At 32.5% G+C, this 25618-nt stretch overlaps 2 protein-coding genes across 9 annotated transcripts in view; one reads left to right on the top strand and one right to left on the bottom strand.

Annotated features, from left to right (window-relative positions):
* Positions 1–3928: 3928 nt before the first annotated feature.
* Positions 3929–13609, bottom strand: LOC127716667 (trafficking protein particle complex subunit 2-like). Of its 2 annotated transcripts, none has more exons than XM_052222917.1 (5): positions 13543–13609; positions 9660–9793; positions 8151–8298; positions 6673–6758; positions 3929–4250 (listed from the first exon to the last, which is right to left on the bottom strand). In XM_052222917.1, exons 2-5 carry the CDS (start codon positions 9753–9755, stop codon positions 4152–4154), a joined length of 429 nt encoding a protein of 142 aa, XP_052078877.1. In that variant the 5' UTR covers positions 9756–9793; positions 13543–13609; the 3' UTR covers positions 3929–4151. The 2 variants fall into 2 exon arrangements, with proteins under 2 accessions (XP_052078877.1, XP_052078878.1); XM_052222918.1 differs by lacking the exon at positions 13543–13609 and adding an exon at positions 10264–10286.
* A 211-nt stretch (positions 13610–13820) lies between these two features.
* The window catches only part of LOC127716649 (pericentriolar material 1 protein-like), a 66269-nt gene continuing 54471 nt past the window's right edge, over positions 13821–25618 (top strand). For 5 of the 7 annotated variants that reach the window (XM_052222895.1, XM_052222894.1, XM_052222893.1 and 2 more), the window contains exons 1-6: positions 13821–13926; positions 15114–15279; positions 18287–18526; positions 21198–21383; positions 22326–22424; positions 25113–25208. In XM_052222895.1, coding sequence (XP_052078855.1) covers positions 15130–15279; positions 18287–18526; positions 21198–21383; positions 22326–22424; positions 25113–25208 — 771 coding nt within the window. In that variant the 5' untranslated portion in view covers positions 13821–13926; positions 15114–15129. Of the gene's footprint in view, positions 13927–15113; positions 15280–18286; positions 18527–21197; positions 21384–22325; positions 22425–24262; positions 24356–25112; positions 25209–25618 lie in introns of all 7 variants that reach the window. The other 2 variants (XM_052222891.1, XM_052222896.1) reach the window with 2 other exon arrangements.

Below are 25618 nucleotides of genomic sequence, written 5' to 3'. Positions count from 1 at the left end.
GACGGACATATGGTATACGTTAATGAGACAGCGGACCAACAATGCAACAAAATTAAAAGTCATTTAGAGGTCGACATACGTAAGGTCTCAAACAATAGATATATGTCCTTACAATATATCAAGCTCCGAAGTTACCCTTTTCTCTTCTCTTTGTTTGTGAAGACTGAATACTAATCTTTTGCGGTTTTGAATTAACAAAAGCATGTGTGCATTTGATTTATTTGTGAAACTTAAATACTGAAATATGTAATAAATTGTATTACAAAAATATCTCTACAGGTGCAAAGCACCAATTCTTCTATTTTCACTGGTGTCGAACTTGTCCAATACAAGAGCTCGATCAATTTCTTTATCCTTATGGATGTGCTTTATAAACGCCAACCTGTTTCATCGATGTTCGGTCATTGTTGTTCATTAAAAACGTAGAGCACTAAATAATATGTCATGTTCAGAATTGCCCTGATTCTATAGAAATTGTATGATTTAAACCGATACTATTTATATATAACCTACGATCAACTCAACGTTATCCAAATAAAAACACGTGAAGTTATTATCACATAAGACAACCACTGACAAGTTTCCTGACTTGCTAGCAGTACCTGAAAGTCAGCTCAAATACCTAATTTTTCCAAGCCGTCGTACACTCTAATATCGGTGGCTGTACCTCACCGGCTGTGACATAAGATTTTACATCATACCAGAAGGGAAACAGGACCTTGATCGATGTCCAGAAGAAACCTTTACAGAATTTTCAATGCAGAAAAACAAACGAAGTGATTAAGGTTTATTGTGATGATCATTTAATCATTAATACAGATCATGATTGATTTTTATGTTGAAGTCAGTATCAATGATTCATGAGGTCAAGGTCAGATAAATCCTGCTAGACAGATATCATTCTATGCACCAAATATAGTGGACCAATTGCATATAGTATCCAAGAAACAGGCCAAACCGTGAAAACTTAACATTGACCAATGAACCATAAAAATAAGGTCAAGGTCAGATAATACATGCAAGACAGACATGGACACCTTACAATCATTCAATGCACCAAATATAGTTGACCTATTGCTTATAGTATCTTAGAAACAGACTTGACCAGGAAAACTTACTGACATTGACCTATGACCCATGAAAATGAGTTCAAGCCAGATGATACATAACAGACAAACATGTATACCTTACATGCACTAAATATAGTTAACCTATTACCTATATTATTTGAGAAAGAGGCTTGTCTAGGAAAACTAAAAATTGACCAATAAACCCTGAAAATGAAGTCAAGTTCAGATGAACCCTGCTAGGAATTTACTTTGAATAAATCTAACATAAACAGCAGTAGTTGTCCTTTTCTAGATTTAGACATTTCAATTTCTAAACGGAATCTCCATACTAAAATTTACGACAAAAGAGACGATTTTTCATTCCCTGTTGTTAATTTTCCTTTTTTAGATGGTGATGTTCCTTTGGCTCCATCATACGGTGTTTGCCAAGCCTATGTGTTGAAGGCCATACTTTGACCTATAATGGTTTACTTTTTACACATTGTGACTTGGATGGAGAGTTGTCCCATTGGCACTCATACCACATCTTCTTATTTCTATGTACACCTTGCAATCATTCCATACACAAAATATAGTTTACCTATTGCTAGTTACATTTGAAAAACAGACCAAAACACAAAAAACTTAACACTGACCAATGAACCATGAAAATGAGGTCAAGGTCAGGGGAAACCTGGTAGACTGACATGTACACCTTTCAACCATTCCATAGTATCAGAGAAACTGGTCAGCTCAGTGTAAGAATAATGTCTCCAGGAAGGCTAACATACCTCACTGCAAAATGTTTACAAGCATGTTAAAAATCTGGTTTATTGTGTTGGTCTAATACAAAGCAGTGTTGTGGTCCCAAGCTAGGAGCCTGTAATTCAGTGGTTTTCATTGGTTTTTGTCTGCTATATTTGTTTTTTGTTTGTTTTGTCATGCATTAGGCCATGGTTTTTTTTCGTTTGAATTTGTTCACATTTTTCATGTCGGGGCCTTTTATAGCTGACTATATGGTAAGGATGTTTCTCATTGTTGAAGGATGGTGACCAAAAGTTGCTTAAATCCACATCATTTGGACTGTTGGATTGTTTTCTCATTGGCAATCATGCTACATTTCCTTATTTTGTATTTATTACCTTATCACATTAAAATTATCTTTACGAATATGCATTATTATTTGTCTCTTGACAATAAGCATCGATTATTCAACCAATAATAGTCAGGAATCAGGTATTCTGTATTTATATTTATTGAATGTTTGCAAGCATTTTGCTATAGTAATAAAGAGGCAAAGTATACACAGGGATATTCAAAACTTATCATTCGAACAAAAAGGAAATGCCATGGCAAAGAATGAATCAAAGAGCTGAATGCTCTAAGTAAAAATGACGCCATTGTCTCTCATATTGGGATATTTTTGATGCAAGTCTTGATTTTTGCTTAATTTACCTACTGAATCTTAGGAGACGTTTCAGTTTATGGTAGGTAGGGTGACTGATAGAATAGATATGAATTGTTTCCACAATCTATAGCGTTTTTATTTGTTTGTCAAGATATATATATATATGTGTGTGAAGTGAAAATAACTACTAGTTATTCTGCTGTACAAAGAAATAGCTCAAGACTACCTGAAGTTGAACAATCTACAATATTCAAAGAAATATGTGAATTTGTTTCCCTTATTTGTAGAATTATTTAACAAAATGATTATGAAGAGCCTGTAGTAAGAAAGCTCTTATACCCAACATAGTCCTTATTCAAGAGATAAGTTACAGGTGACCTAGTGACATAATCACATTTTTATTTCAGTTACCTAAACATGATCAATTTCTGTAGATTTAGACAATAGTATTGTTATACTAGTTTCACAATTACAAACAAAGTGACACCATTTATACAACTTGATTTCATTGTGAAGATCCTGTAGTAAGCAAGCTTACACTGAAATCTTAAAATGACAACATGCAAAATTATTTTTTTTCAAATGATTTAATGTCTAGTACCGTAGTCATTTATTTCAAATAATTGACCCGTAATAAAATAAGGAGATGGGGTGTGATTGCCAATGAGATAACAGTCTGATGTACTATCTACCAGAGGCCAAATAATGTGGCTGTTGGCACTTATAAGTCACTTTCAGACCTCAACAATGTACCAAACCGGTTTATTGTTTTCAGGTACCACAGGAAAAAGAGGAGTTGTGGCCAGGTGCTGCCAGGATTTAAAACTATTAGAATTACACAGTTTTGTCTGCATTCAGAGAAAATTTCATGGTGTAAACACAGCCATTTTTGTTGGTGTATATTAGATGAACCTTAAAGGTGGATTATCAGATTATTGGTCACAGGAATATTAACTTGAACCCCACCGAAAAAAACAGGGTATGAACACAGGTGCTACAGAAGGGTAAGCCTTTTCCTGCTGTGCATGTGGCATACATCTTGTTGCTCCTCCAAGTACAAATTCGGTGATCAGTCTAATTCTGTGATGTCACAATCAAGAAAAAGAGGACAGGTTATGGCAATTTAAAATTTTGTGTTGGTTTGTTTAAATAAGCTTTACCACTCTTACAGTTCTTTAGACCAAGCCCCCCTTATGGAGCTACATAACTTTATGATAACAGCATAGACTTTTTACAAGTATCACTTCAACATTGGCTTGCCAGGCCCCCCTGCCTTTTTCATAATCATGGATCCACACCTGCTAAGTGATGGGTATGACAGGCTAGTGATACTAAAGATGAATTGAGTATTAACAAGATTGTGAGCCAGGGCCTGTCTAAATGCTGTACATGGCATGTATTCCTTCACAATTTTGTCATATTTTTTATACTTCTGTCCAAATTAGTACTACAGCTGAATAACTATAACAAGTTTTCAAAAAACCATTTAATCTTAACATAAATATTATTATAATATTGCACTCGTCATAAAATGTGAGAAGATATTAATATGAAACTGTTTACTTTAAATTTTACACATTGTCTCCTTCAATTGTGTAATTGTCTGGAATGTTTAACATTAATACACTGAATTTTTGTGTATTAGTGTTAAACAATTGTGTAATTGTCTGGAATGTTTAACATTAATACACATGTTAAACTTGAAGGTATTTCCTTCCAAAGAACTGAGTTTTCTTCTCAAATGCTGGAGATACTATTGGTTTGTTGATTTCATAAAATGGATTCATGGAAAACTGAAAAAAAGAAAGAAAAGAAGATTAAAGTATGAAAAAATAATAAATAATATTCATTAAGCATGTTGAGTCCATGTGACAGCAACTCAACAAACCAAAACACACAATGTCTGTTTCTCCTTTTAAGTGCCAATCTGCCTAAGAATCAGGCAGTGGGGAAAATATGACAAACAAAAAAAAACACTCAAATTTACAAAAATCTAAGTTCAAAATGTATAATGGTGCATGAATATAATATTCGTTTCCTTTTCCTGGATTTGTTTTTTTTTGTTTGGATATAATTTGGTTGAAATGCACTAGAAATTAACAATTAAGAGGAGCTAATATAAAATAGAAGATGTGGTATGATTGCCAATGAAACAACTCTCCACAAGAGACCAAATGACACAGAAATTAACAACTATAGGTCCGTAATTTGCTATCATTCTAACCAAAAGTTATCTAGATTTCTCTAAATACCAAACACGTGAAAAGCTAAAGACCTACCATTTCTAATTAAGGATGAAGGTAGCTTCAAAATAGGATGGTTAGGATGGTGGTTTTTTTTTCGACCATGTTTTGAAATTCTTCTAAATTGCCTGATTCTTACAAAGACTGGCACTTAAATAACAAAGAACAGTAACTGTATAAAAATATCACATCCACACAAAAATGTATAAAAGGCATATGGTATGAAGTAATTCTGTCAATTTTCCTATCAATTTAATATAAACTGTTGGATATTTTGAGCTGACAAACTTCTTAATATGTGAAAATGTATAAGTCAATGTTTTACTATCAGCACCCCAAACGAGAGGCTTTGGAAATCATGTAAAATAAGGTTAAAATCATAATTAATAGTATTAGATATTAGATATTATAATGATATCTTAGATAATAACAAAAAACTGCAAAATTTTTGTAAAATTACTAACTCAGGGGCAGCAACCCAACAACGGGTTGTCGGATTCGTCTGAAAATTTCAGGGCAGATAAATCTAAATGTGATGAACATTTTTGCCACCTGTCAGATTTGCTCTAAATGCTTTAGTTTCAGAGATATAAACCAAAAACTGCATTTTACCCCTATGTTCTATCTTTAACCAAGTCGGCCATGATGGTTGGAAGGCGGGGTCATCGGACAAGTTTTTAAAACTAGATACCCTTATAATGATTATGGCCAAGTATGGTTAAATTTGTCTCAGTAGTTTCAGAGAAGAAGATTTTTGTAAAAGATTACATAAATTTACGAAAAATTGTTGAAAATTGACTATTAAGGGCAATAACTCCTAAAGGGGTCAACTGACAATTTTGGTCATGGCAACTTATTTGTAGATCTTACTTTGCTGAACATTATTGCTGTTTACAGTTTATTTCTATCTATAATAATATTCAAGATAATAACCAAAAACTGCAAAATTTCCTTAAAATTACCAATCCAGGGGCAGCAACCCAACAACAGGTTGTCAGATTTGTCTGAAAATTTCAGGGCAGATAGATCTTGACCTGATAATCAGTTTTACCCTAGTCAGATTTACCCATAATGGTTTGGTTTCAGAGATATAAGCCAAAATCTACATTTTACCCCTATGTTCTATTTTTAGCCATGGCAGCCATCTTGGTTGGTTAGCGGGGTCATCGGACACATTTTTTAAACTAGATACCCTAATGATGATTGTGGCCAAGTTTGGTTAAATTTGGCCCAGTGGTTTCAGACGACGGACGCCAAGTGATGAGCTAAAAATGACTTTAATGAAAAAATCTAATGAAACATGTAGGAGATATTTATGTAGAAAATTTCCAAAATTTGTAGAAATAGCAAATTCCATATGGATTTAGATGTGGTGAAAAAACTTATATCTGGGTGCACAATTTTCTTTCCATCCTATATCAGTGCTACTCAACATTAACCTCAGACTTACAGGTAATTACAATGTAAGTTTAACTCATCCTTCAAAGGTCCTGGATGTGTCAGTCATTTGATGAAAATCAAGATTGATTGATAGGTTTAACACCACTTTCAGCACTATTGACTATTTCATGGCAGTCAGTTTTTATTGGTGGAGGAAGTAAGAAAGCTTGGAGAGAACTACCGACTTTTGTCTGGAAAACAGACAATCTTTGTCAATTAAGATTGGAGTCAAGCGCACCTGCCACTTACAGGGTTCAAAATGACAACCTCAGTGTTGACAGGCTAGTATACAGTAGTTGGACTAATTAGAACACTAGGCTACCGGGCCCTTCGAAAATAAAGAAAGAAATGATGCATCCACTCCCAGCCTTGGACACAGGGGACCATTTAAAAGTTTGGCCTAATACCTCCTTCGAAACGTAGAAATGTCGAATTCCTCTGGAGTTGTAGTCTAGTCCCTTGCATTAATAATGAGAGAACCTGATGGTACATATTAGATCTTGTGTGGCATTATAAGGGGAATAACTCTTACCTTTATATATGTCTCGTAAATTTCATTGAAGAAGTTCTTTATACCGTCCTCATTTTTTACTTCATGAAGCATTATAAACCTCATTCCTGGTGCTCAGTTAAGGAACCAAATTATACTTTTTACAAACATAGCAAGTTTTCAAAGATCAAAGCAATTTTCAACATTTATTCTGTTCAGGAATGTGCACAGCTGAAAGTTTGTAAACCTGAATGATTTACACACAAAAAAATACAAATTATAATTTGGCCTAAAAATGGTAGCCCAAATACATTCCTTTCAAGTTATGTGATTTGACTTAAGCAGACTAAAATTTTGTACTGGTTGACCTAAGTTTGTTTGCAAATTAATCACTTTTGGTCTGTTTTCTGTTGTGACACTAGAAAATTAACGGAAAATGTTTTATGTATCAGGTATTTCAACTTTTTTACTTGTTATATATGGATGAAAGGAGATGTAAGATATATGTCTATAAAACAACAACCCAACAACTTTTAAAACCAAAAGACATCCAGATGATCTATAAAGATTTCTAAACTAATTGGACCTTAATGTCATGTGTATTGAAGAGAAGAAACAAATGCAATTTTTTAAATGTGTTTCGATTCAGCCATGTTTAAATCCTGCAGCCTACAGCACTTGAGGCCAGCTTGATGTAACATGAAGTACAATCTTATTTATAAAAAAAAAAGAATTTGTTGATGGAACTATTAAAAGTTGTGTATAGATATAAGAAGATGTGGTATGAGTGCCAATGAGACTACTCTTCATCCAAGTCAAAATTTATAAAAGTAAACCATTATAGGTCACAGTACGGTCTTCAACACGGAGCCTTGGCTCACACCGAACAGTAAGCTATAAAGGGCCCCAAAAATTACTAGTGTAAAACCATTCAAACGGGAAAAAACCAACAGTCTAATCTATATAAAAAACGAGAAACGAGAAACACTTATGAACCACATCAACAAACGACAACTACTGAACATCAGATTCCTGACTAAGGACAGGTGCAAACAAATGCAGCGGGTTTAAACGTTTTAATGGTACCAAACCTTCACCCTTTTTCTGAAACAATAGTGTAACATCACAACATAGAAAAACACACTATAAAATATCAACTGAAATAGCTTAACTCAATCAAAGGACATATTAACACCATTGAACATACACTGAACAAATAAATTTGACCTATGATACAATGTAAATACATTTATATATACATTTTTGAAAGACTTCCTAAATTTTTTTGATAAATAAAATGATGCCAGTAAAGTATGAATAAATCTTTTTTACTTGATTATGGTTCACTTAAAAACAATGTGCCACCAAATATTTCTTATGAGTTACTTGATTTATTTGTATTTCATTTTCTGTATTTTATAATCCTGAGGAAAATCACTTGTATAGCTACAGGTGCATGTGTTATTCTTTAAAATTAAAGCATTGTTAAATGTATTATCATAATTATAAATGAAGGATACGGCTAGCTGTTACGAATGCTGAGACAAACCATTCATTGAACTTGTCAACTATCTTCAGATACATGTTGTTCGTTGCCCACATCTGCTCGTCTACCAAATCTAATGACTCATGGGCTACAAATTGATTTAAGTGACGGTGATCATCTTTCTGAAAATATCAAATAAATCTTATATTACCCGGAATCTATCTTTAAAAGTGTTTGTCCATCTTTCTAAAAAAAATATATATATCAGTATACATGTACATGATTCTTTCAAATTGATTGAAATGTAGGTAATCAGCCATCTTTTTGAAATATTTAAACGATTTAAAAAGTTGATTTAAGTTTCGTTGCTCATTTTCTAAAAAATACAAAAATAAGTAAATCTTATCCTTCATGTGATACAAAATAAAATCAACGTCATTGAAAAGAAACAAATTCATCTGTTAATAACTAATACTCTATTAGCTAAAAATTCTTCAAGAGGAGAAGAAAAATCTTCAGTTCATAGTCATAATACACATTTTTCATTTTTTTTCTGTTGCAAACTTAATTGATCCTCACTACATTAGAGATTTCAGTGAAACTCATTTTCAAAATTAGCAAATATACTGAATCTACCAGTGCAAATGTATGTAATTGATTTATTGATTGGTGTTTAACGCCACTTTCAACACTATTATGCAATTTCCTGGTGGTCAGTTTTTATTGGTGGAGGAAGTCGAAGTGACCGGAGAGAACCACGACCTTCAGTAGGAAAACTGACAATCCTAGTCAATAAAGATTGGAGTCGAGTTCACCTGTCAGGTCCTGCCCTGTGCGGGATTCGAACTCACAACCTCAGTGTTGACTGACCTGTGATACAGTAGTTTGACTACTTAGACCACTTAGCTACAGAGGCCCCTCAAATGTATGTGATAAAACCATGTCAGTTCTTGACAAAATCATGGTTGTTTACACAGACCCTTGTTTCATCAACCAAAAAAATAATGGTGTTGATGGCAGATCTTAGATAGTCTTCATTATATTCATTCACAACTTTTCAGGACTCTAATTGTCCTGAGTTTGAGATCGATAGTGTATAGACCACTTGCCTGTAATTCAGTGGTTGTCGTTTGTTGCTGTATATCATATTTGTTTTTCATTCATTATTTTTACATAAATCTGGCCGTTAGTTGTCTCCTTTGAATAGTTTTACATTTGTCATTTCGGGGCCTTTTATAGCTGACTATTCTGTATGGGCTTTGCTCATTGTTGAAGGCCTTACTGTGATCAATAGTTAATTTCTGTGTCGTTTGGTCTCTTGTGGAGAGTAATGTCTCATTGGAAATCATATCACATCTTCTTATTTTTATATTATTTGCAATCATAGTATGATTGCATAGTATGATTGCTAATAATATAAAAATTATGATACCACATCTTTTTATTTTGATATACATGTAATAAGTAGAAGTCATGTATACCCCATGCTATGAGTATGGATAATTTCTAAGACATGAATATAATGAAAATGATGTTGACAAACCTTTGGTTCACTACTTCTACTTCCAGGAGAAAACTCCATTTCAAATATTGGGTTGTCATGGTGACCAACTATCACAAAATAATAATTCCCAGCCATCTTTTATTTATCTTCATTTACTTTCTTAATCTTGAGTTCTGGAAAAATAAATTTATGAATATTCATTAGTACATGCACATATACCACAAAGTTAATATAATTTGAAAAGAAGGCAAATCAATTGATGGTTAATTTTCACAAATGAACATGTTGAATGCATGTGATTGTGGTAGGTTCACTCTGAAATTTCACTCTATATTCCATAGGTAATTTAGGGGCCTCTGTGGCCAAGTGGTCTTTAGTAGTCTGACTACTGTATCACTAGCCTGTCAACATGGATTTTGTGAGTTCCAATCTGACTCCAATCTGAATTGACTAAAATTGTCAGTTTTCCTACCGAAGGTCTGTGGTTCTCTCTGGCCGTATGGGCACCCCGGCTTCCTCCACCAATAAAAACTGACCACCAAGAAATATCACAATAGTGCTGAAAAGTGACATTAAACACCAATTAATCTATCAACCATAGGTAAAATTTATAACATGGTTTTAAATCAAGAGTGTCACCTACTCAATAACCCAGCTATCACACTGGTTTCCTGCAAATCACTCTTGCTGGTGTTGACTGATTCACTATTAGCAGATCTCATGACTTTTGCAAAGTAGACATGGTAAATAACCAGGATTAAGACTGTTTAACCTGATTTTAGACTGCAACTAGACACTAGAGGCCCCAGATCTTGCTGCATGTCATCGGAAACTTTCTAAATCATGAACAAACTGGTTGTTGTATGGATTCCACATATGGACAAACTAGTGAAAAGTAGACTGCAGATTTTGTATCTTCATTGTTAGTTTTGAGTTTCTCTCTTTTTTTTTTTTTTCAAATATCATCATATTGTTAGCTTTTTTGACATTTGGTCTATATAATGGTTCCATGTCAGAGTAAGTCAACTCCTACATGTCCTAGGTACTTGGTGGTTTTTGTTGCTTCTATAAATTAATGACCTTTCTGGTTTGCGAAGTTTTCACTTCTCTTAAAACATTGAACATCATCAAAAAGTCAAGTTAAATGGAAGACATTCTGGCAATTGAATAGTAGAAGGAAGATTTAATAAAAAAAACAAGGTATCAAAATTACTTGATCAATGATCAAGCAACTAAAAATTTCAGATCATTGTCCTTGATTGTAGTGGCGCTTCACTAAGTTCACTTACCTAGAAGATATACATGTATATGTCCTCCATTAGGCCATTAGAAATTGAATGTTGATTTCCCCTACCATGCCTACACAAGAAAATTTGCAAGGGTTGATAGATAGATAAAAACATTTCATTTTATTTTATTTCTTTGGTGAAAAATCCAATAAGGCTTAGGCACATGCAATTTTGATCTTCAGAGATTTTTTTCTTAACCCACCAACAGGAACTTTTTGAAAAAAAACTCTATTTTGACATTATATCTTGTCATAATCTTGATCTATATTATGAAATAAGCTATTTAAAACGCTAACATGACTAACATGATTACAAAGATACTATTAAAACGAAACACTTTTTCAAAAATTGTCAGACAATTAAAGCAAATATTAATAATTGTCTTATAAGAGTCTTGCTCTTTTTTTTCATCTGTTAAACAAATGACCCAGAGGTTAAAACAGACCCGGAAGGATTAGGAGGGTCGTAATTGGGAAACCTTCATGACGAATAACAATAAAAAATCTTGCTAACTGACTTTAACAGTAATTTTTGGTGCATGTTGATAAAATGTACACAGCTTTCTTAAATGCTTTAAGACAATCAAAAAATCAACTAATTTTGACAAATCACATTAATTTTTCCAAAAATGACGGTAACGGATAATTATTTGAGACCTCTCACGAATCACGATAAGGATATTTTGACAAATAATGATCAAATTTTAAACAATTTGATGCTAACGGTAGCCGAAAATGACCATTTGACACCTGACGGTAAAGGGCATTCATACCCTCGATAAGGATAAACCAATAATCTTGTTTAGGATCTCCTGTAGTTGGTGATCGCAATATTTACTGGTATACCAGTATTGTCCACAATACTGGTATAAAAATTTTGTACCAGTATTGTACCTTTTTTTTTAAAAACAGCAATACTGGTACATTACTGATATACCAGTATTGTAGTTGTATTGTTCACTATACTTTAAGGTGTATAATGAAAAATGAATTTTAAGCAAAATTAGATATATTGAAGATCAAAGGGAGATTAAATGAACTCAAAAAGATTATAGAGGATAATTGTGAAATCAATTAACAACCAGTTAAAAATAATTACTATATATACTTGTACAAATAAACCAAAGATTATTGTAATTAACTCATCTTATTCGAACAATTTTTAATTATATAAATAATTGCTAATAATTCATATTTCTATATTTTATTTAATTCAATTTAGATAAAATAAAATAAAAGCTTTATTATCTGAGTTATTATTTAATAAATTCAAGCAAATTATTACACTATAACACTGTAAATTCAGCATTTACACGTATGCAATCGTATATTTTTTACAGATATTTTAATACATGTATACTAAGATTCTAAGCATTTGTTTGTCTTTATTTTCTTATCAATCATTCACAATAAACATGATAAAAGATATCAATATCCATTAAACATAAAATATGCTTAATAGGGGAACCTGATTATAACCAAATTAACTAGTTTGTCTACATGAATGTTAAGGGTACGTTAAAGCAGTTGATTCAGAACCATGGGCAATACAATTTGTAGCTGATATATCTACTGGTACAAATGCTCAAATACTAATACTAGACAAGCACTCCTACAGTAAGAGAGCTGTACAGGTGCTATCTAAACAAGCTTGTAATCTAGTAAGCGTAAGAGAAAGTCAACAGACTGAATACATAAATATCAATATAGGAAGTGGGGGTTGCAGAAATGCCATCTGAAGAAAAAATAAACAATACCAATGCTGATGATACAGAAGCTATAACAGCATTAATGTCAATATAAAATTCACTAAAATATACTATTGAGACTTGGAAAGAGAGAGCTGGAAGAAAACATGGAAGAAAGTAAAGAGTTTGTTAAAATGCTGAGACAGTATGGTTCCCTTAAGAAAAAAACATCAGAAGATTAAAAACTTTCTTTGATTACAAACACAGTGTACCATCAATGGCATCATCAATTAAAAATACAATTCAATCATTCCATATAAAATTGTCATGTCATATGTTAATATCATTATGCATATATATGTGACACCTTTAATAAAAGATTAATTACCTATATGTATTGTTCATTTTAAAAAAACACAATACTGGAATACAATACTGGTACAAAATTTTTATACCAGTATTGTGCACAATACTAGTATACCAGTATTGCGATCACCAACTACAGGAGATCCTCGAAATCCCTTGTTTACATTGTGCTGAGCTGGGCTTGTGTGTGGAGTACTCCTTAGCAGATTGGTGGCTTACTATGCCAGGGGTCCTATGATTGAATCAAGGCTTATAGACGCTTTTGGTTTTCTGTGTAAGGAGCGAATTTTCTAGTGGGCAGCTAAATCAAAAAAGCCCTCCATACAAGAAAGGATTACTGTCAACAAGAACAGTACTTCATTTGTGGAGTACAAGATACAATATTTCTGTGTTTCTATCCTTATATTTCATGTAAGTGCCCCTCCCCCTTTTCACCAATATTAATGGGCAATATTCATTATATTGCAATTTATCAATGTTTGGAATAAATTAACCAAAACTTGTAATGATTTGACCCAAAAATATGAATAAGTTGATTTCATAGTTGCATATATTGTTACCTATAACGTGTGATTTTTACCTGAAGAAAATTGTTTACAAATATATCATGTTTGTATGTGAATGTCAAAATGAAAATCGATGAATCCAGAGCGATACAGAAAGAAAGAACAGAGAACATCCGGAAAAAAACAAAACATAGTCCCGCTTTTTTGCTAGTGTAAATAGATATATCATAGATAAATTTTTATAAGCTTGCACAATTTGAAATACTCAGTACATCATCATTTATATACCTGACTTATTAACAAATGACTTTCTGTATTTAAGAAACGATTTAAATAAATTATTGCGCGGCGTCAAAATGGCTGCCATGACATTTTTGTAGACGCAGAGAACTTTCATTTTCTACCTGTACCTGCATGACTCAGAAATATTTATGAACTAAATTGCACGAACATATAAAGTAAATCACATACAAGAAATACTAATGTACCATTTAATTTCTCAACTGTTGACACCCAGTAAAAAAAGAAAAAACATGACTTTTATCATGATTCATGTGCAGACTCATCTGCATGCCTAAGGCATGTTTCCCCATCTTTTTACAGAGTTCAAGTCTTACATTTTCCTTATAGGTGCCCAACCTGCCACAATATGAACGATTCGCCAAAGCACTATTGCTATTTTCAGTCAAATTTCAGGTACCCAACCCAAATTTGATAGCCTGGCTAGCCTTTTTCAGTTTTTATTTTAATACAGTTGCCACCTATATGTATAAATAAAGTACAAGTGAGTTGTTTTACCGGAGTGAAAATATTGTACACACGAGACTTACATTACAAGAGAGACAATCCAGTGTCAACAGCGACACCTACAGAATACAGTTTTTCAACATAAATTTTTGGCCCCAACTATATATTGAACTAATATTTTCCCTGTTTTACATTTTGATACCTACATGCTGTCAAAACACACGATCTAGCAGGTTTATTCTTACATTGTGATATAAGTTTTTTTTAGAGAATGCAATTATCCTGGATATTGTTCATGCAGGTATCAAAAAGAACGATAGTTGACAATTTTTATTTAAAAATTTATAATAGACATATTTACACTTGTATGCAAAATTGTCTGCCATTACTTCAAGTCGCACAAGTTCTGGGAAAAGGTTGCATCACAAATAACATTTGATTTCATGATTAAAAGTTGATTGTTGCATGACTTCAAACAGATTAGACATGATAGAATAGATTAGAGAATTTTATTTAAAGTCGTGTTGACATAAAACATTACAAACATAAAATCTGTAGAGGTTTTTGCCGATGTTAATAACAATAACAACACGTACAAAATAAGACATATAAAACATGCTCAATTTAGACATTCAAGGTAAGACAAGCTATATTGCATAAGCAAAATGTTCATATATAAAAGCATAACACAAACTAGCAAAGCACTAAACTAGATTATAAGCACATGCTAAAGCCTGCCTCCAAGTGGGTGATTTTCTCGCTGCGTTGAAAACCTTTTGGTGGCCTTGGGCTGTTCCTTGGTGAGGTTGTTGTCATTGACACTTTCCATTCTATATTCTTTGTTATATATGAGTTTTACCATATCCTACTGAAATATACATGTTGTGGTTCATTTCAGTTACTCAAAGAAATAAATGGCTTCAGGGGGAGGCAATCCATTCAGAAAGCCTGCAGCGACAGATCCAAGACAGAAGAGCACATGGCAGAGAACAGCTAGTGCCTCAGACAAAGATGACAACATTAGCTTGAACAGTTTACCTAATGATCTTAGACCAAATAACTGGGTTAGTATCACAGAAAAAAGCAAATTTTAGCAGTTACAAGGATGAAAAGGGGGGGGGGGGGGGGGAAGTATTTCAAGTGCATAACAGCTTAAGATCAGGAAGACATGAATTACATGAATATTTTATTTATTTTTATTTAATGTGGATTCATTATTTTTCATGGGATACTGATTTTCGTGGATATCCTGGGGATACCGGTAGGTTAACCACAAATTTAATTGTTCATTGAAGCATGAAGTTTCTATTGGCTTGTATGCAAACTTTGGGAAAAACATGAAAACAAAATCCATAAAAATATGGTTTTTCCTCAATCAACGAAGTTTGGTACCCAAGAAAAATAAATGAATTCATGTAGTATGAAAAATATTTGTTTGGTTTGCAGTGTTATGCTTAACATTTATCATGTTTATTGACTTTACATACACCTAAGGCCAAATAAAAATAAATGTGTGGTTCCAGTTACCCAACCGACAATGTTTAAACCCCCTGACCCTAGAACTTTTTTTTCAATTCTGTAAAATAAATTTGAACGATCCCATTTTGTGGAATTTGAATTTCAATAATTAAATTCCCATACTTCTGTCATCTGAATTTCTATTAGAAGTATCCACTACGGCTAAAAATGCAACAAATTCTTAGCAGAATGCAACAAAATTAACTAAAAACGTAACATGTCTGTTTTTTTTTACAACCAAACATATAGAAAATGGCAAACTTCCGGTAGGGGCATGTATAATACCGGAATTGAATTGGACTCAGTGAACACACAATTTTTTTCTGGATTTTGACAATCCAAAAAAAAAAAAGAATAATATGAAAAATTAAATTGCCAACCCACCAACCCTATCTTTTTTGAGGATGTAACTGGATCCACATATATATTTTTATTTGGCCTAACCAAAAGTCTTACACTCATGTTTGCACTACTACAGAGTCTGTTTGGATTTGAATCGAGGTTAAATGAAATACGACATAATATTCTAATGAGATTTAAGAACTAAAAAATACTATATGCTCTTGATCTCACTAATTAGTGACAAGTTTTAATACATCACTCATGAGACAGTTTCCCAGGGTTTGATCACATTTTACACACATCAGAAACATGGTTACACCAGAAAGCTAGACATGGTTAGGATCAACAACACATTGTCTGCATTAACTATAAACTTATTGGAAATGCTACCTGAACACACGTTTACAGCAGATTGAGGGAATCATATTTGAAGAGTGGCAGCATATTTTAAGTGGAACTCTGTATAAATCATTTCATTTGCTTAACTCTCCTACATGTGAGATTGATTAGACAGATGGCTAGAAATATGTCACATGATACTTTCAATTTGTACGTTTTGAAAAAAATATGGTGTCTTGGAAATCCACCATAACTCATCAAAGTTTAATGGTTTTCATTAGGCACTCTTCATCTTTTACGCCAAAACAAATCATAAATATACTGATTTAGAAAGTGGCATTACAATTATCATAGTCATTATCAGCATCATCAACACTATCATAAACATCTTCCACATTAACACTACTATCCTCATCATCATCATCCTCATTTTATTTATACAATTCACAAATAGAAAGCTCTTAGTAGGGTGGTTTTCACCTGTTTCATGCAAATATTCATACACATGCACATACACCATGTACACATTACACATGTAGTAAGTTATATTTAAAACTGTAGCTCCTAGATCTGTATAATGTAGACTATTCTTCTTACTGAATTCTTAATTCCATTTCAATGTCAAGTTAATGATTTGTTGAAAAGTTAAACATGTTAAGATGGAATTTTAGAGTTGTTCCCCTTTAGTAGCCTTTACAATGTAGGTGGTGTAGAGTCTCTTGATTTTTAATAATTTTGTCAATTTTTCATTTCTTTTATGTTATAGTATAAATAATAAAATTGAGAATGGAAATGGGGAATGTGTCAAAGAGACAACAAATATTGAATATGGAATATTGTGTCCATTTTTGCCCCAACTGTTCAGGGTTGGACCTCTGCGGTCGTATCCAGCTGCTCTCAGCGAAGCAATTTATTAAGCTTAATATTTGTCCTGATATATTACAGTCTTACGCTTAATCATATTGAATTTAACTTCATGAATCAAAGCTTTTAGAAAAAAATTCAAGCATAGTGCTGAGGAATTAAGGTCCATTGTAGGATGACCTCCATTCTTGATAAGACATGGTCATCCTTAATATGCATAAATTATTTAACACTGGATGTTAACCAAGCAACAATCAATCAATTTTGATCTGGTTGGCTGACCCCTGACCTACATGGAAAGAAAAATAAACTAAAGACAATCATAATGTCTCAAAAAATTCACCAATGGGAAAGACAGTTAAACCGTTTGTCAGGTGGAATTGCTTTTTCCACGTCTCCACAGTTGGAGTGAACACAGATAGGGCAAAACATCTAGGTTCCATTTCTAAATGTTTTTCTCACAAGACTAAATTGCACCATCCATTGATATAAGCATATATGCATTGGTAATCAACATTTGAAAGATATATAAGGCATGTAAGGGATGTATAAGGACATGGGTTGGTGGTGGAAAAGTAAACTTTACTTAACATTTAGTGCTTGATTTGAAAACAAAATGTTTTTTTAAGCCCAAGTAATAATGATAAGCAGTACAAGAGAAATTCTAATATTGAATCACTTTGCATATGATGTACTTCAAATCAGAGCTTTCAAAAGAATGATTAATCATTAAGACATAAAATAATATAGATACTTGTTTCCCGCCTCCTTGCAGCAAAAATTAGTAGGTAGGTAAAATTATTTAATAATGAATATTTTACATAGACTTTTTAAATGTTTTAGGGAAATATTCTAGACTTGATAAAAAAACAGGACTTTAACGGTGCTTAACCAATAATGTTTCATATAATGTGTTAAGGTGGGCATGAAAATTTAGGGTAGATTGGGAGGCAGGAAACACATAAAAACTTTTGAAAGCTTTGGTAATAATAATATCTTAACATATAGGATTTTTCTGACTGGAAGCCTACTAGAACTACTTATGATAATTCTAAACGAAGGAAAAAGGGAAACCCGGAGAGAGAAAGGGAGCAGTCATTATCTCAGGATTCACCACCTCCATCGGAACAGCAACACAGAACGCCCTCGACATATCCTCGTACTCGCATCACTCCTAGTACTCCTACATCACAAAGGGTCGCCCTAGAAAACCTTAAACAACAGCTAACTTTTAGTGACAATGAGGAAGTAAGTACTTTCATTTTGAAAGTCGGATAAAAATAGCAATGAGGTTTTCCAATTTTCAATGAGATTAACATTTTGTACAATTTAATTTGCATGAAAGTACATTTTTATATCTTAAGGACTATCGTTTCTGAAATAATATGCAGTATTCTAATTTTTACACTTTATGAATAAGACTTAGAGATGTAAGGTATATATGAATGAGACATCAACCCAACCACACAAGTAACCAAATGACATTTATGTATGCAAAAAATAAATAATTGTGTATGTAAAATATCTTCTCAATTTACTAAGAAAATCCATGTGTGGTAACTAAAGTGGGACCAATTTACCCTGAATTTATTTCACACCAGGGCTATGATAAAAAAAAAGTCTTCCAATCATTACTAAAATTCATTGTATGACATGTGCATTCGTGTGACAGTGTATTTTTTTTTACTTCTTATAACATTTCAGATATTTTAGCATTTAATCAAATTATATAGCCTTATTGATCAATGTTTCCAAAGTGCAAGTTTTCATCATTTTGGCATTTAGATTTGTGGATATAGATAGAATTGTAGAAAAATATCAAATCACGTTATATCATTTAGACTCTTACATTTGTATTTTTAGAATTTTATTTTCTTTTTATAATTTTCTTATTTTGATCATCATAGTACAATTTTTTCCCTCTGCATGAAACAAATACAGGGGAAATTGATCATACCTCTTTCATACATGTAGATGTAAAAGTCCATTGGCCTGTCATATATGATTGGTGTAATAACTACCTGGAATTCTAATTTGAAAAAACCTAAATTTACATTTAAATGTAATCTCTTTGAAATAAGGAATACAAGTGCTACGTTCAACTTCTTGCAAGAATAAGGCTATAAGATTGTTATGAAATTTGATATCATCCCTGAGTGTCCAGACTTAAGATGAACCGGTACTTATCAAATTTCATGACCTATCACACCTATCACTGTAATTTGTTTGTCCTAATATATACATCTCTCATTCTTAAAGCTTCTAATTTATTTTAAACACTCTTTGTTTTCTTTGTTTTCTATTTTCTTCTTACTTGCCAACTAATGCTAACAGTTTTAGTTTGATTAATGGCTGTTTTGCTGCATTTTGTCTTACTCTTAACAGAATTTTCACTTTAGTTATCATAAAATACATTATTAATATTAGTCGTTGATTTTTTAAATGTTTGTACTAAATTATACATTTCAAAACTATTTAAGTAGTCTTCATTTTAGGCTCAGTCAAGGCAAGTTACTTATATTTATTTACCTTTGTGCTGCTAGCAATCAGTGTCAGATAATTAAACATCACCTATTTAATACTTGTATATATGTTTCTTTGAAGTACATTCATTATCCACTTAGATTTTAAGGAAGTTTTAATTAGGTATGACACATGACGCCATTTTGTCATCGTATATTGGTGGTCATGAAATAAAATCGAATTTTCAAATTTCCCTGCAGAAAAGGTACTTGTATACATGTTTCTTTGAAGTACATTCATTGTCCACTTAGATTTTAAGGAAGTTTTAAAAATTTAATATATTGCAGCTTTGAGTTTTAAAAAAAGTCAGTAAACCAAATGAAATTTGTATTTTGAGTCTTGTTTTGCTATAACATGAATAATGGGATGTTTCTATTATATAAATACATTATTGTAGCATTTTGGAAAAACAAGATATTTTGTGATTGATTGTTGTTTTCTTAACGTCCAATTGCATATTGTAGAAATTTACAAATTAAGGATGTACTTGGGTCAGGTTTAGGAATTTTTGTCAGATGTTTGGACTCCTTTGTTTTTTCCCTACGATACAGGGTAAAATATTTTGCCCCATAACACCCATTTTTCTTTTTATAAAAGACTTCAATAGCTCATAAAAGGTCATTCACCAAAATTTAAGCAGATTCTAGATTTCTTTTCTTTCAATTTGAGACCCAAATAATACCAATGCAAATATAAGGTAAAAGTCTGAGTCAGCCTTTTCCCACCATTTTTTAAAAATTAGATATCTCGAAAAGGAGCTCCATAACCTATCAATATTTTTAGCTTATTTTGTTCCTTAACTAATGCTCTTCTGACTTATAGTATCAATTTTAAATTCTAGATTTTTTTAATTTCACCTAAGTCATGTAAGTACATCCTTAACTTTACTTATGTTAAATAAAGTTCTTTTTTAATATACATCTATTTGCTTAGCATAGTCTGACACAAATTTTTGAAATTGAATCTGATTCACTATTATTTTTGGTTTTATAAATAGACCTAGGAAGATTTTTTCACTGATGAAATGTATTTGTTGGTCTCAAAAAGTATTCAATTGTCAGTTGGATGACAGTAAAATTAAAAGAAAAGACAGGATATGGGGTATCTATCCATGACACAAAATCAGTACATGCACAGCAAAATACACAAAAAGCAAAGGAACAGCGCACACATTTTTTACTTCACTAGTATGTTTGAAAGTAGGTGATGTAATTGTAAGGTACCGGTATATATCAATAAGACAGCAACTCAAACACAAATAACCAAATGATGGTATATATTAATGGTATTTGCGGACTACGGGTAATAGTCAATGGTATATCTTTCCCACTATCTTCCGATAGTGTATTAACTAACACTACTCATACAGTTTATGATCTTTTTTGCTTTTTTTTAGGCTAGTCTTGACGGTGAGAGAAACAATGAGAGGAATGTTCCAATCCGTCGTGGTCGACCACCAAACTTCACGAGACAAGATACCTCCAGTACTGAGGGGGCAGGGCCTAGAAATGATATGTCACAACAGAGGGGAAGAAATATGGCCAGTCCAAATAATGTAGAGGACTTCTTTTCTGAAGCTGGGGTATGATATCAGAAGCGTTTAGTCTTAGCTAATTGTTCGGCAGTTCAACCTAAATTTCTAGTACCAGAACACAAGCACTATGTAAAACAGTTTGCCAGTGGCTTTCATTATTCACTTATTATGTAATTCAGAAGTTGTTGCCCTTTAAGATTTCATAAGTGTCAACTATTCAGATATTGTTCAGAGACTCAAAATTTTTTTTAAGAATTTTCAAATGTTTCTTTGGAGAAAGGTTTCCAGAGAGGGAGGTAAAATCATCTAATTTGGAGAAAAAGTCTCCATTTTTCGCAGTTAAACTATGAGGTGAATGTTCTTAGAAACTACTGAACAGATTGACTTTAAATTATTTGTTCTGCAGCTTGACAGTAATTATTTGTAAAGTATAAGCACTTTATGGATTGGTCAGACACCTTATTCATATTTTCTGATACTTTTAATTTAAGTTGAATGAATTTAATAATTTCATCACACATTTTTCCAGTAGAACTGAACAGAATGATAAGAAATTTGGTCAGCATCTTGACTGTGATGAGTTTAAGTTTGTATATACTCTGTGATCTGTCAGACATCAACTTCCTGTTTGCTGATTCTTTAAATTACGAGTTTGGGTCTGCTTTAAGGTGGTACCTAACACTACAGGGAGATAACTCTGTAAAAATCAGCTAAACGTTTTAATTACGTTGTATTGTTAAGGAAATATTAAGCTTCTCAATGATCAAAATTAGTGTTTGTCAAACTGCTATATAACCAAAGAATTTTTTCTGATAAAGTGGTTGGTTCAAATTTTTTGAAATTTTTATATTTTTGTCAAAGGGTCAAAGTAAACATTTTGTCAAAATTTTAGGAAAATTAAACGAGCCAAATTAATGTTAGTCAAGGTGTTGGATACCACCTTAATAGCCCGATAGCATGTGTAACTTCTTGTTTTAATTCATTTTACAGCCCAACCAAGGAGAGATTGTTGGTAGATTGATGCAGATTAGAGACTATATAAAACAGGCCAATGTGATGATGGATGCTCTGAACAAGTCTGGTAATCCGGTAAGTTTAGGGTACAATCATATCTGATGTTGCCTATTGTTACCCGTCTTTGCCGGAAATGGCTGATTTTAGGTTTACTCAATATGTGAGCTGTGCAAATAATGAGCATCTGCGACTGTGAATTTCCTTATCTACCACTAGTAAATGAATTTTAGTCTCTAGTGGTTGTTTTGATCTGAACATCATCTGAAAAGTCTGAACAATAAATTATTCAGTCATATTCAGTCTTTCAATTTTCAGACTTATCCACTGCGGTAAATTTAGTACTGTTCAGACATTTGGTTTGAACAGTACTGAATTTACCGCAGTGAATAAGTTTGAAAATTGACCAAAAGACTGAAAATGACTTTGATATAATTTATTGTCCAGTCTTTAAAGAGCTGTCCAGATCATTATTGGTTTAAGAGTGTATAGTTGATTGTAATCTTTGCATTATTTTCTTTTCTATACCAAATTTACTCTTTGACATTGCACATGATGTGTTTCTCTGCATTGTTCATGACATAGCCATATGGAATCTTCTTGGAAGACAGCATATGATATAAGGGTGTAAGGAGGAAGAATCTCTATATCAGATAATTAAGTAATTTGAGCTTGCTTCTGGTAACTACTAGCATTCATTTATCAGGTATATCTGTAAAAACAACTTATTTTCTGGATACTTTTTTTCTGGTTTAGATCTTTTGATCAGACATTTTGGTATTTCATTTTTCATGATATTTACCTTTTTTTTTCGAGCCTTCAACTTTAGTCGAAAAAGCGAGACATAGCGATCCTACATTCCGTCGGCGGCGTCCACAAATATTCACTCTGTGGTTAAAGTTTTTGAAATTTTAATAACTTTCTTAAACTATCCTGGATTTCTACCAAACTTGGACAGAAGCTTGTTTATGATCATAAGATAGTATCCAGAAGTAAATTTTGTAAAAATAAAATTCCATTTTTTCCATTTTTACTTATAAATGGACATAGTTTTTCTACCAGGAAATATTACATTCACTCTGGTTAAAGTTTTTAAAATTTTAATAACTTTCTTAAACTATCCTGGGTTTGTAACAAACTTGGACAGAAGCTTGTTTATGATCATAAGATAGTATCTAGAAGGAAATTTTGTAAAAAAATAAATCCATTTTTTCCTTATTTTACTTTTAAATGGACTTAGATTTTCTGCCAGGAAACAACACATTCACTCTGTGGTTAAAGTTTTTAAAATTTTAATAACTTTCTTATACTATTTTGGATTTGTACCAAACTTGGACAGAAGCTTGTTTATGATCAAATGCTAGTATCTAGAAGGAAATTTTGTTTTCTTCCAGTTAACATTACATTCAGTCTGCAGTTAAAGTTTTTAAACATTTATTAGATTCATGAACTATCCTGGATTTTTACCAAACTTGGACAGAAGCTTCTTTCAATCAAAAGATAGTATCAAGAGGAATATTTTTATTGATTTACTTCCTCATTTTTGTTGAGCCTGCAATTAACAGAAAAAGTAGGCGAGACACTGGGTTCCGTGGAACCCTTACGAATTTTTAATGTATATTAGTTTGAAGTATTTTGATGATTTATTATCATACTAAATACTGTAAATGTTTATTGTTTTTCCACTCTTGAAAGTCTAGAAAATTAGTTGTTTTACAGTTTTTAGTATTCTGGACATATGGCTGAGTAAAAATCTCATTTTACGGACTGTCATTTCAAAAATAAGACCTTTAGAATTTCACATGGAAAAGTCCAGTAAATCACTGTGTGGTCCGTTTACTTGACCATATTTTCTGTAGCATAAAACGTTAAGACCTTCAGAATCACTGTGATTGTTGAATTTTATGCTATTTTAGACTGAACACAGAAAAGCGGGTAAATTAGCCCAAGTGGTTGTCTCATTGAAGGAACAAGAGAAAAATTTGCTTGATAATCTAGAAGAACGCTGGGTTAGTGTTGCGTTTTAATATAATTGTTACTGTAATAAAAGATTTATGCTGGAATTTGAACTAGAGATGTCAATTTCTATTGCCGTTTCACCAGATTTTGTTTATCATATATTACAGTACACACAAGGGGATTCTATTAAAAATCACTCATGGTCTTGGTTTTTCATAGGGAATGTTGGTGATTGTGGGTGAATCACTCTAAAAGACTTCTGTATATCCCATAAGTATGATTTGATACGGTCAGAGTGGATCTCAAGCAAATCATTCTGTTTCACAGTGATTCACCGTCTGTGTAATGTACTGTATGTAAAATTGACCTGAATTTAGTGGTAACTGATGTAAATGGGATAAAGTTTGAACTAAAGATTGATGTTAAATCATAGTTCAGGAAATCTGACATCTGTATGATCAAATTCCAGCATCAAAGTGCATGGTTGTATGTAAAAATTGTCAATGTGGTCCTCAGAAATACTGAAATTTGTACCATGGATCTTTTTTTTTCCATTCAGCCTTAATTTTCACAAACTTGAACAATTTAAAACTTGTTCAGCTTGTTTGCTGTGCTCACTTGCCACAAAGCTTCATATAGTGACTTGCAGCTAGTATTTTACAGTATCCATATGCAAGAAATCCTGATAATCGGTACAAATTAACGACATTATATTCCTGAGTAGCCATATTGACAATATTTACTATATTAACCTTGGTTATTAAAAGGTGACAGTATGATTTGAGAATTCTGTTTTCCTTACTACAGCAAGCTCATAGGGAGGACCTAGGAAAATTAAGAAAACTTGCAGATAGCCTTCAAGAACAAGAAAATAGCTATTTGGGCCTTCTTCAGCAGGCCTTGGTGAGTAGGTTTTCTAGCAGGAATTTAGCCTAGTTCCTTTGTATACACACACATATATATATATCTATACATATCGTGGTGAGTACACCAAGGGCTTTTATGATAGAATTTTAGTCTCAATCATGTATATTAGGGATTGAAATTAGTGGGCCAAAAAGCTCATTATTAGGGTTACCCCAAAGAGTAGACCTGAGCTGTTAAGAATTTATTGTCACTAACCCCTCTGGCTTTTAAAATTTTTTGCTCTTATTTTTTCATATATAACTTGCGAGCTCAGTTAAACACAGGCCTGGAGATAAAATGCAATTAACTTGAACCAAACTGACAACCACACCAAAACCATTAAATTTCATCCTCGTTTCTTAGTGAATACACAGAAGGCTTTTATCCTTATCCTGCTTTCCTATATT

This window comes from Mytilus californianus, unplaced genomic scaffold (assembly GCF_021869535.1).
Source record: "Mytilus californianus isolate M0D057914Y unplaced genomic scaffold, xbMytCali1.0.p SCAF_9, whole genome shotgun sequence".
Lineage (NCBI taxonomy): Eukaryota > Metazoa > Mollusca > Bivalvia > Mytilida > Mytilidae > Mytilus > Mytilus californianus.
This window is presented reverse-complemented; position numbering and strand designations above follow the sequence as displayed.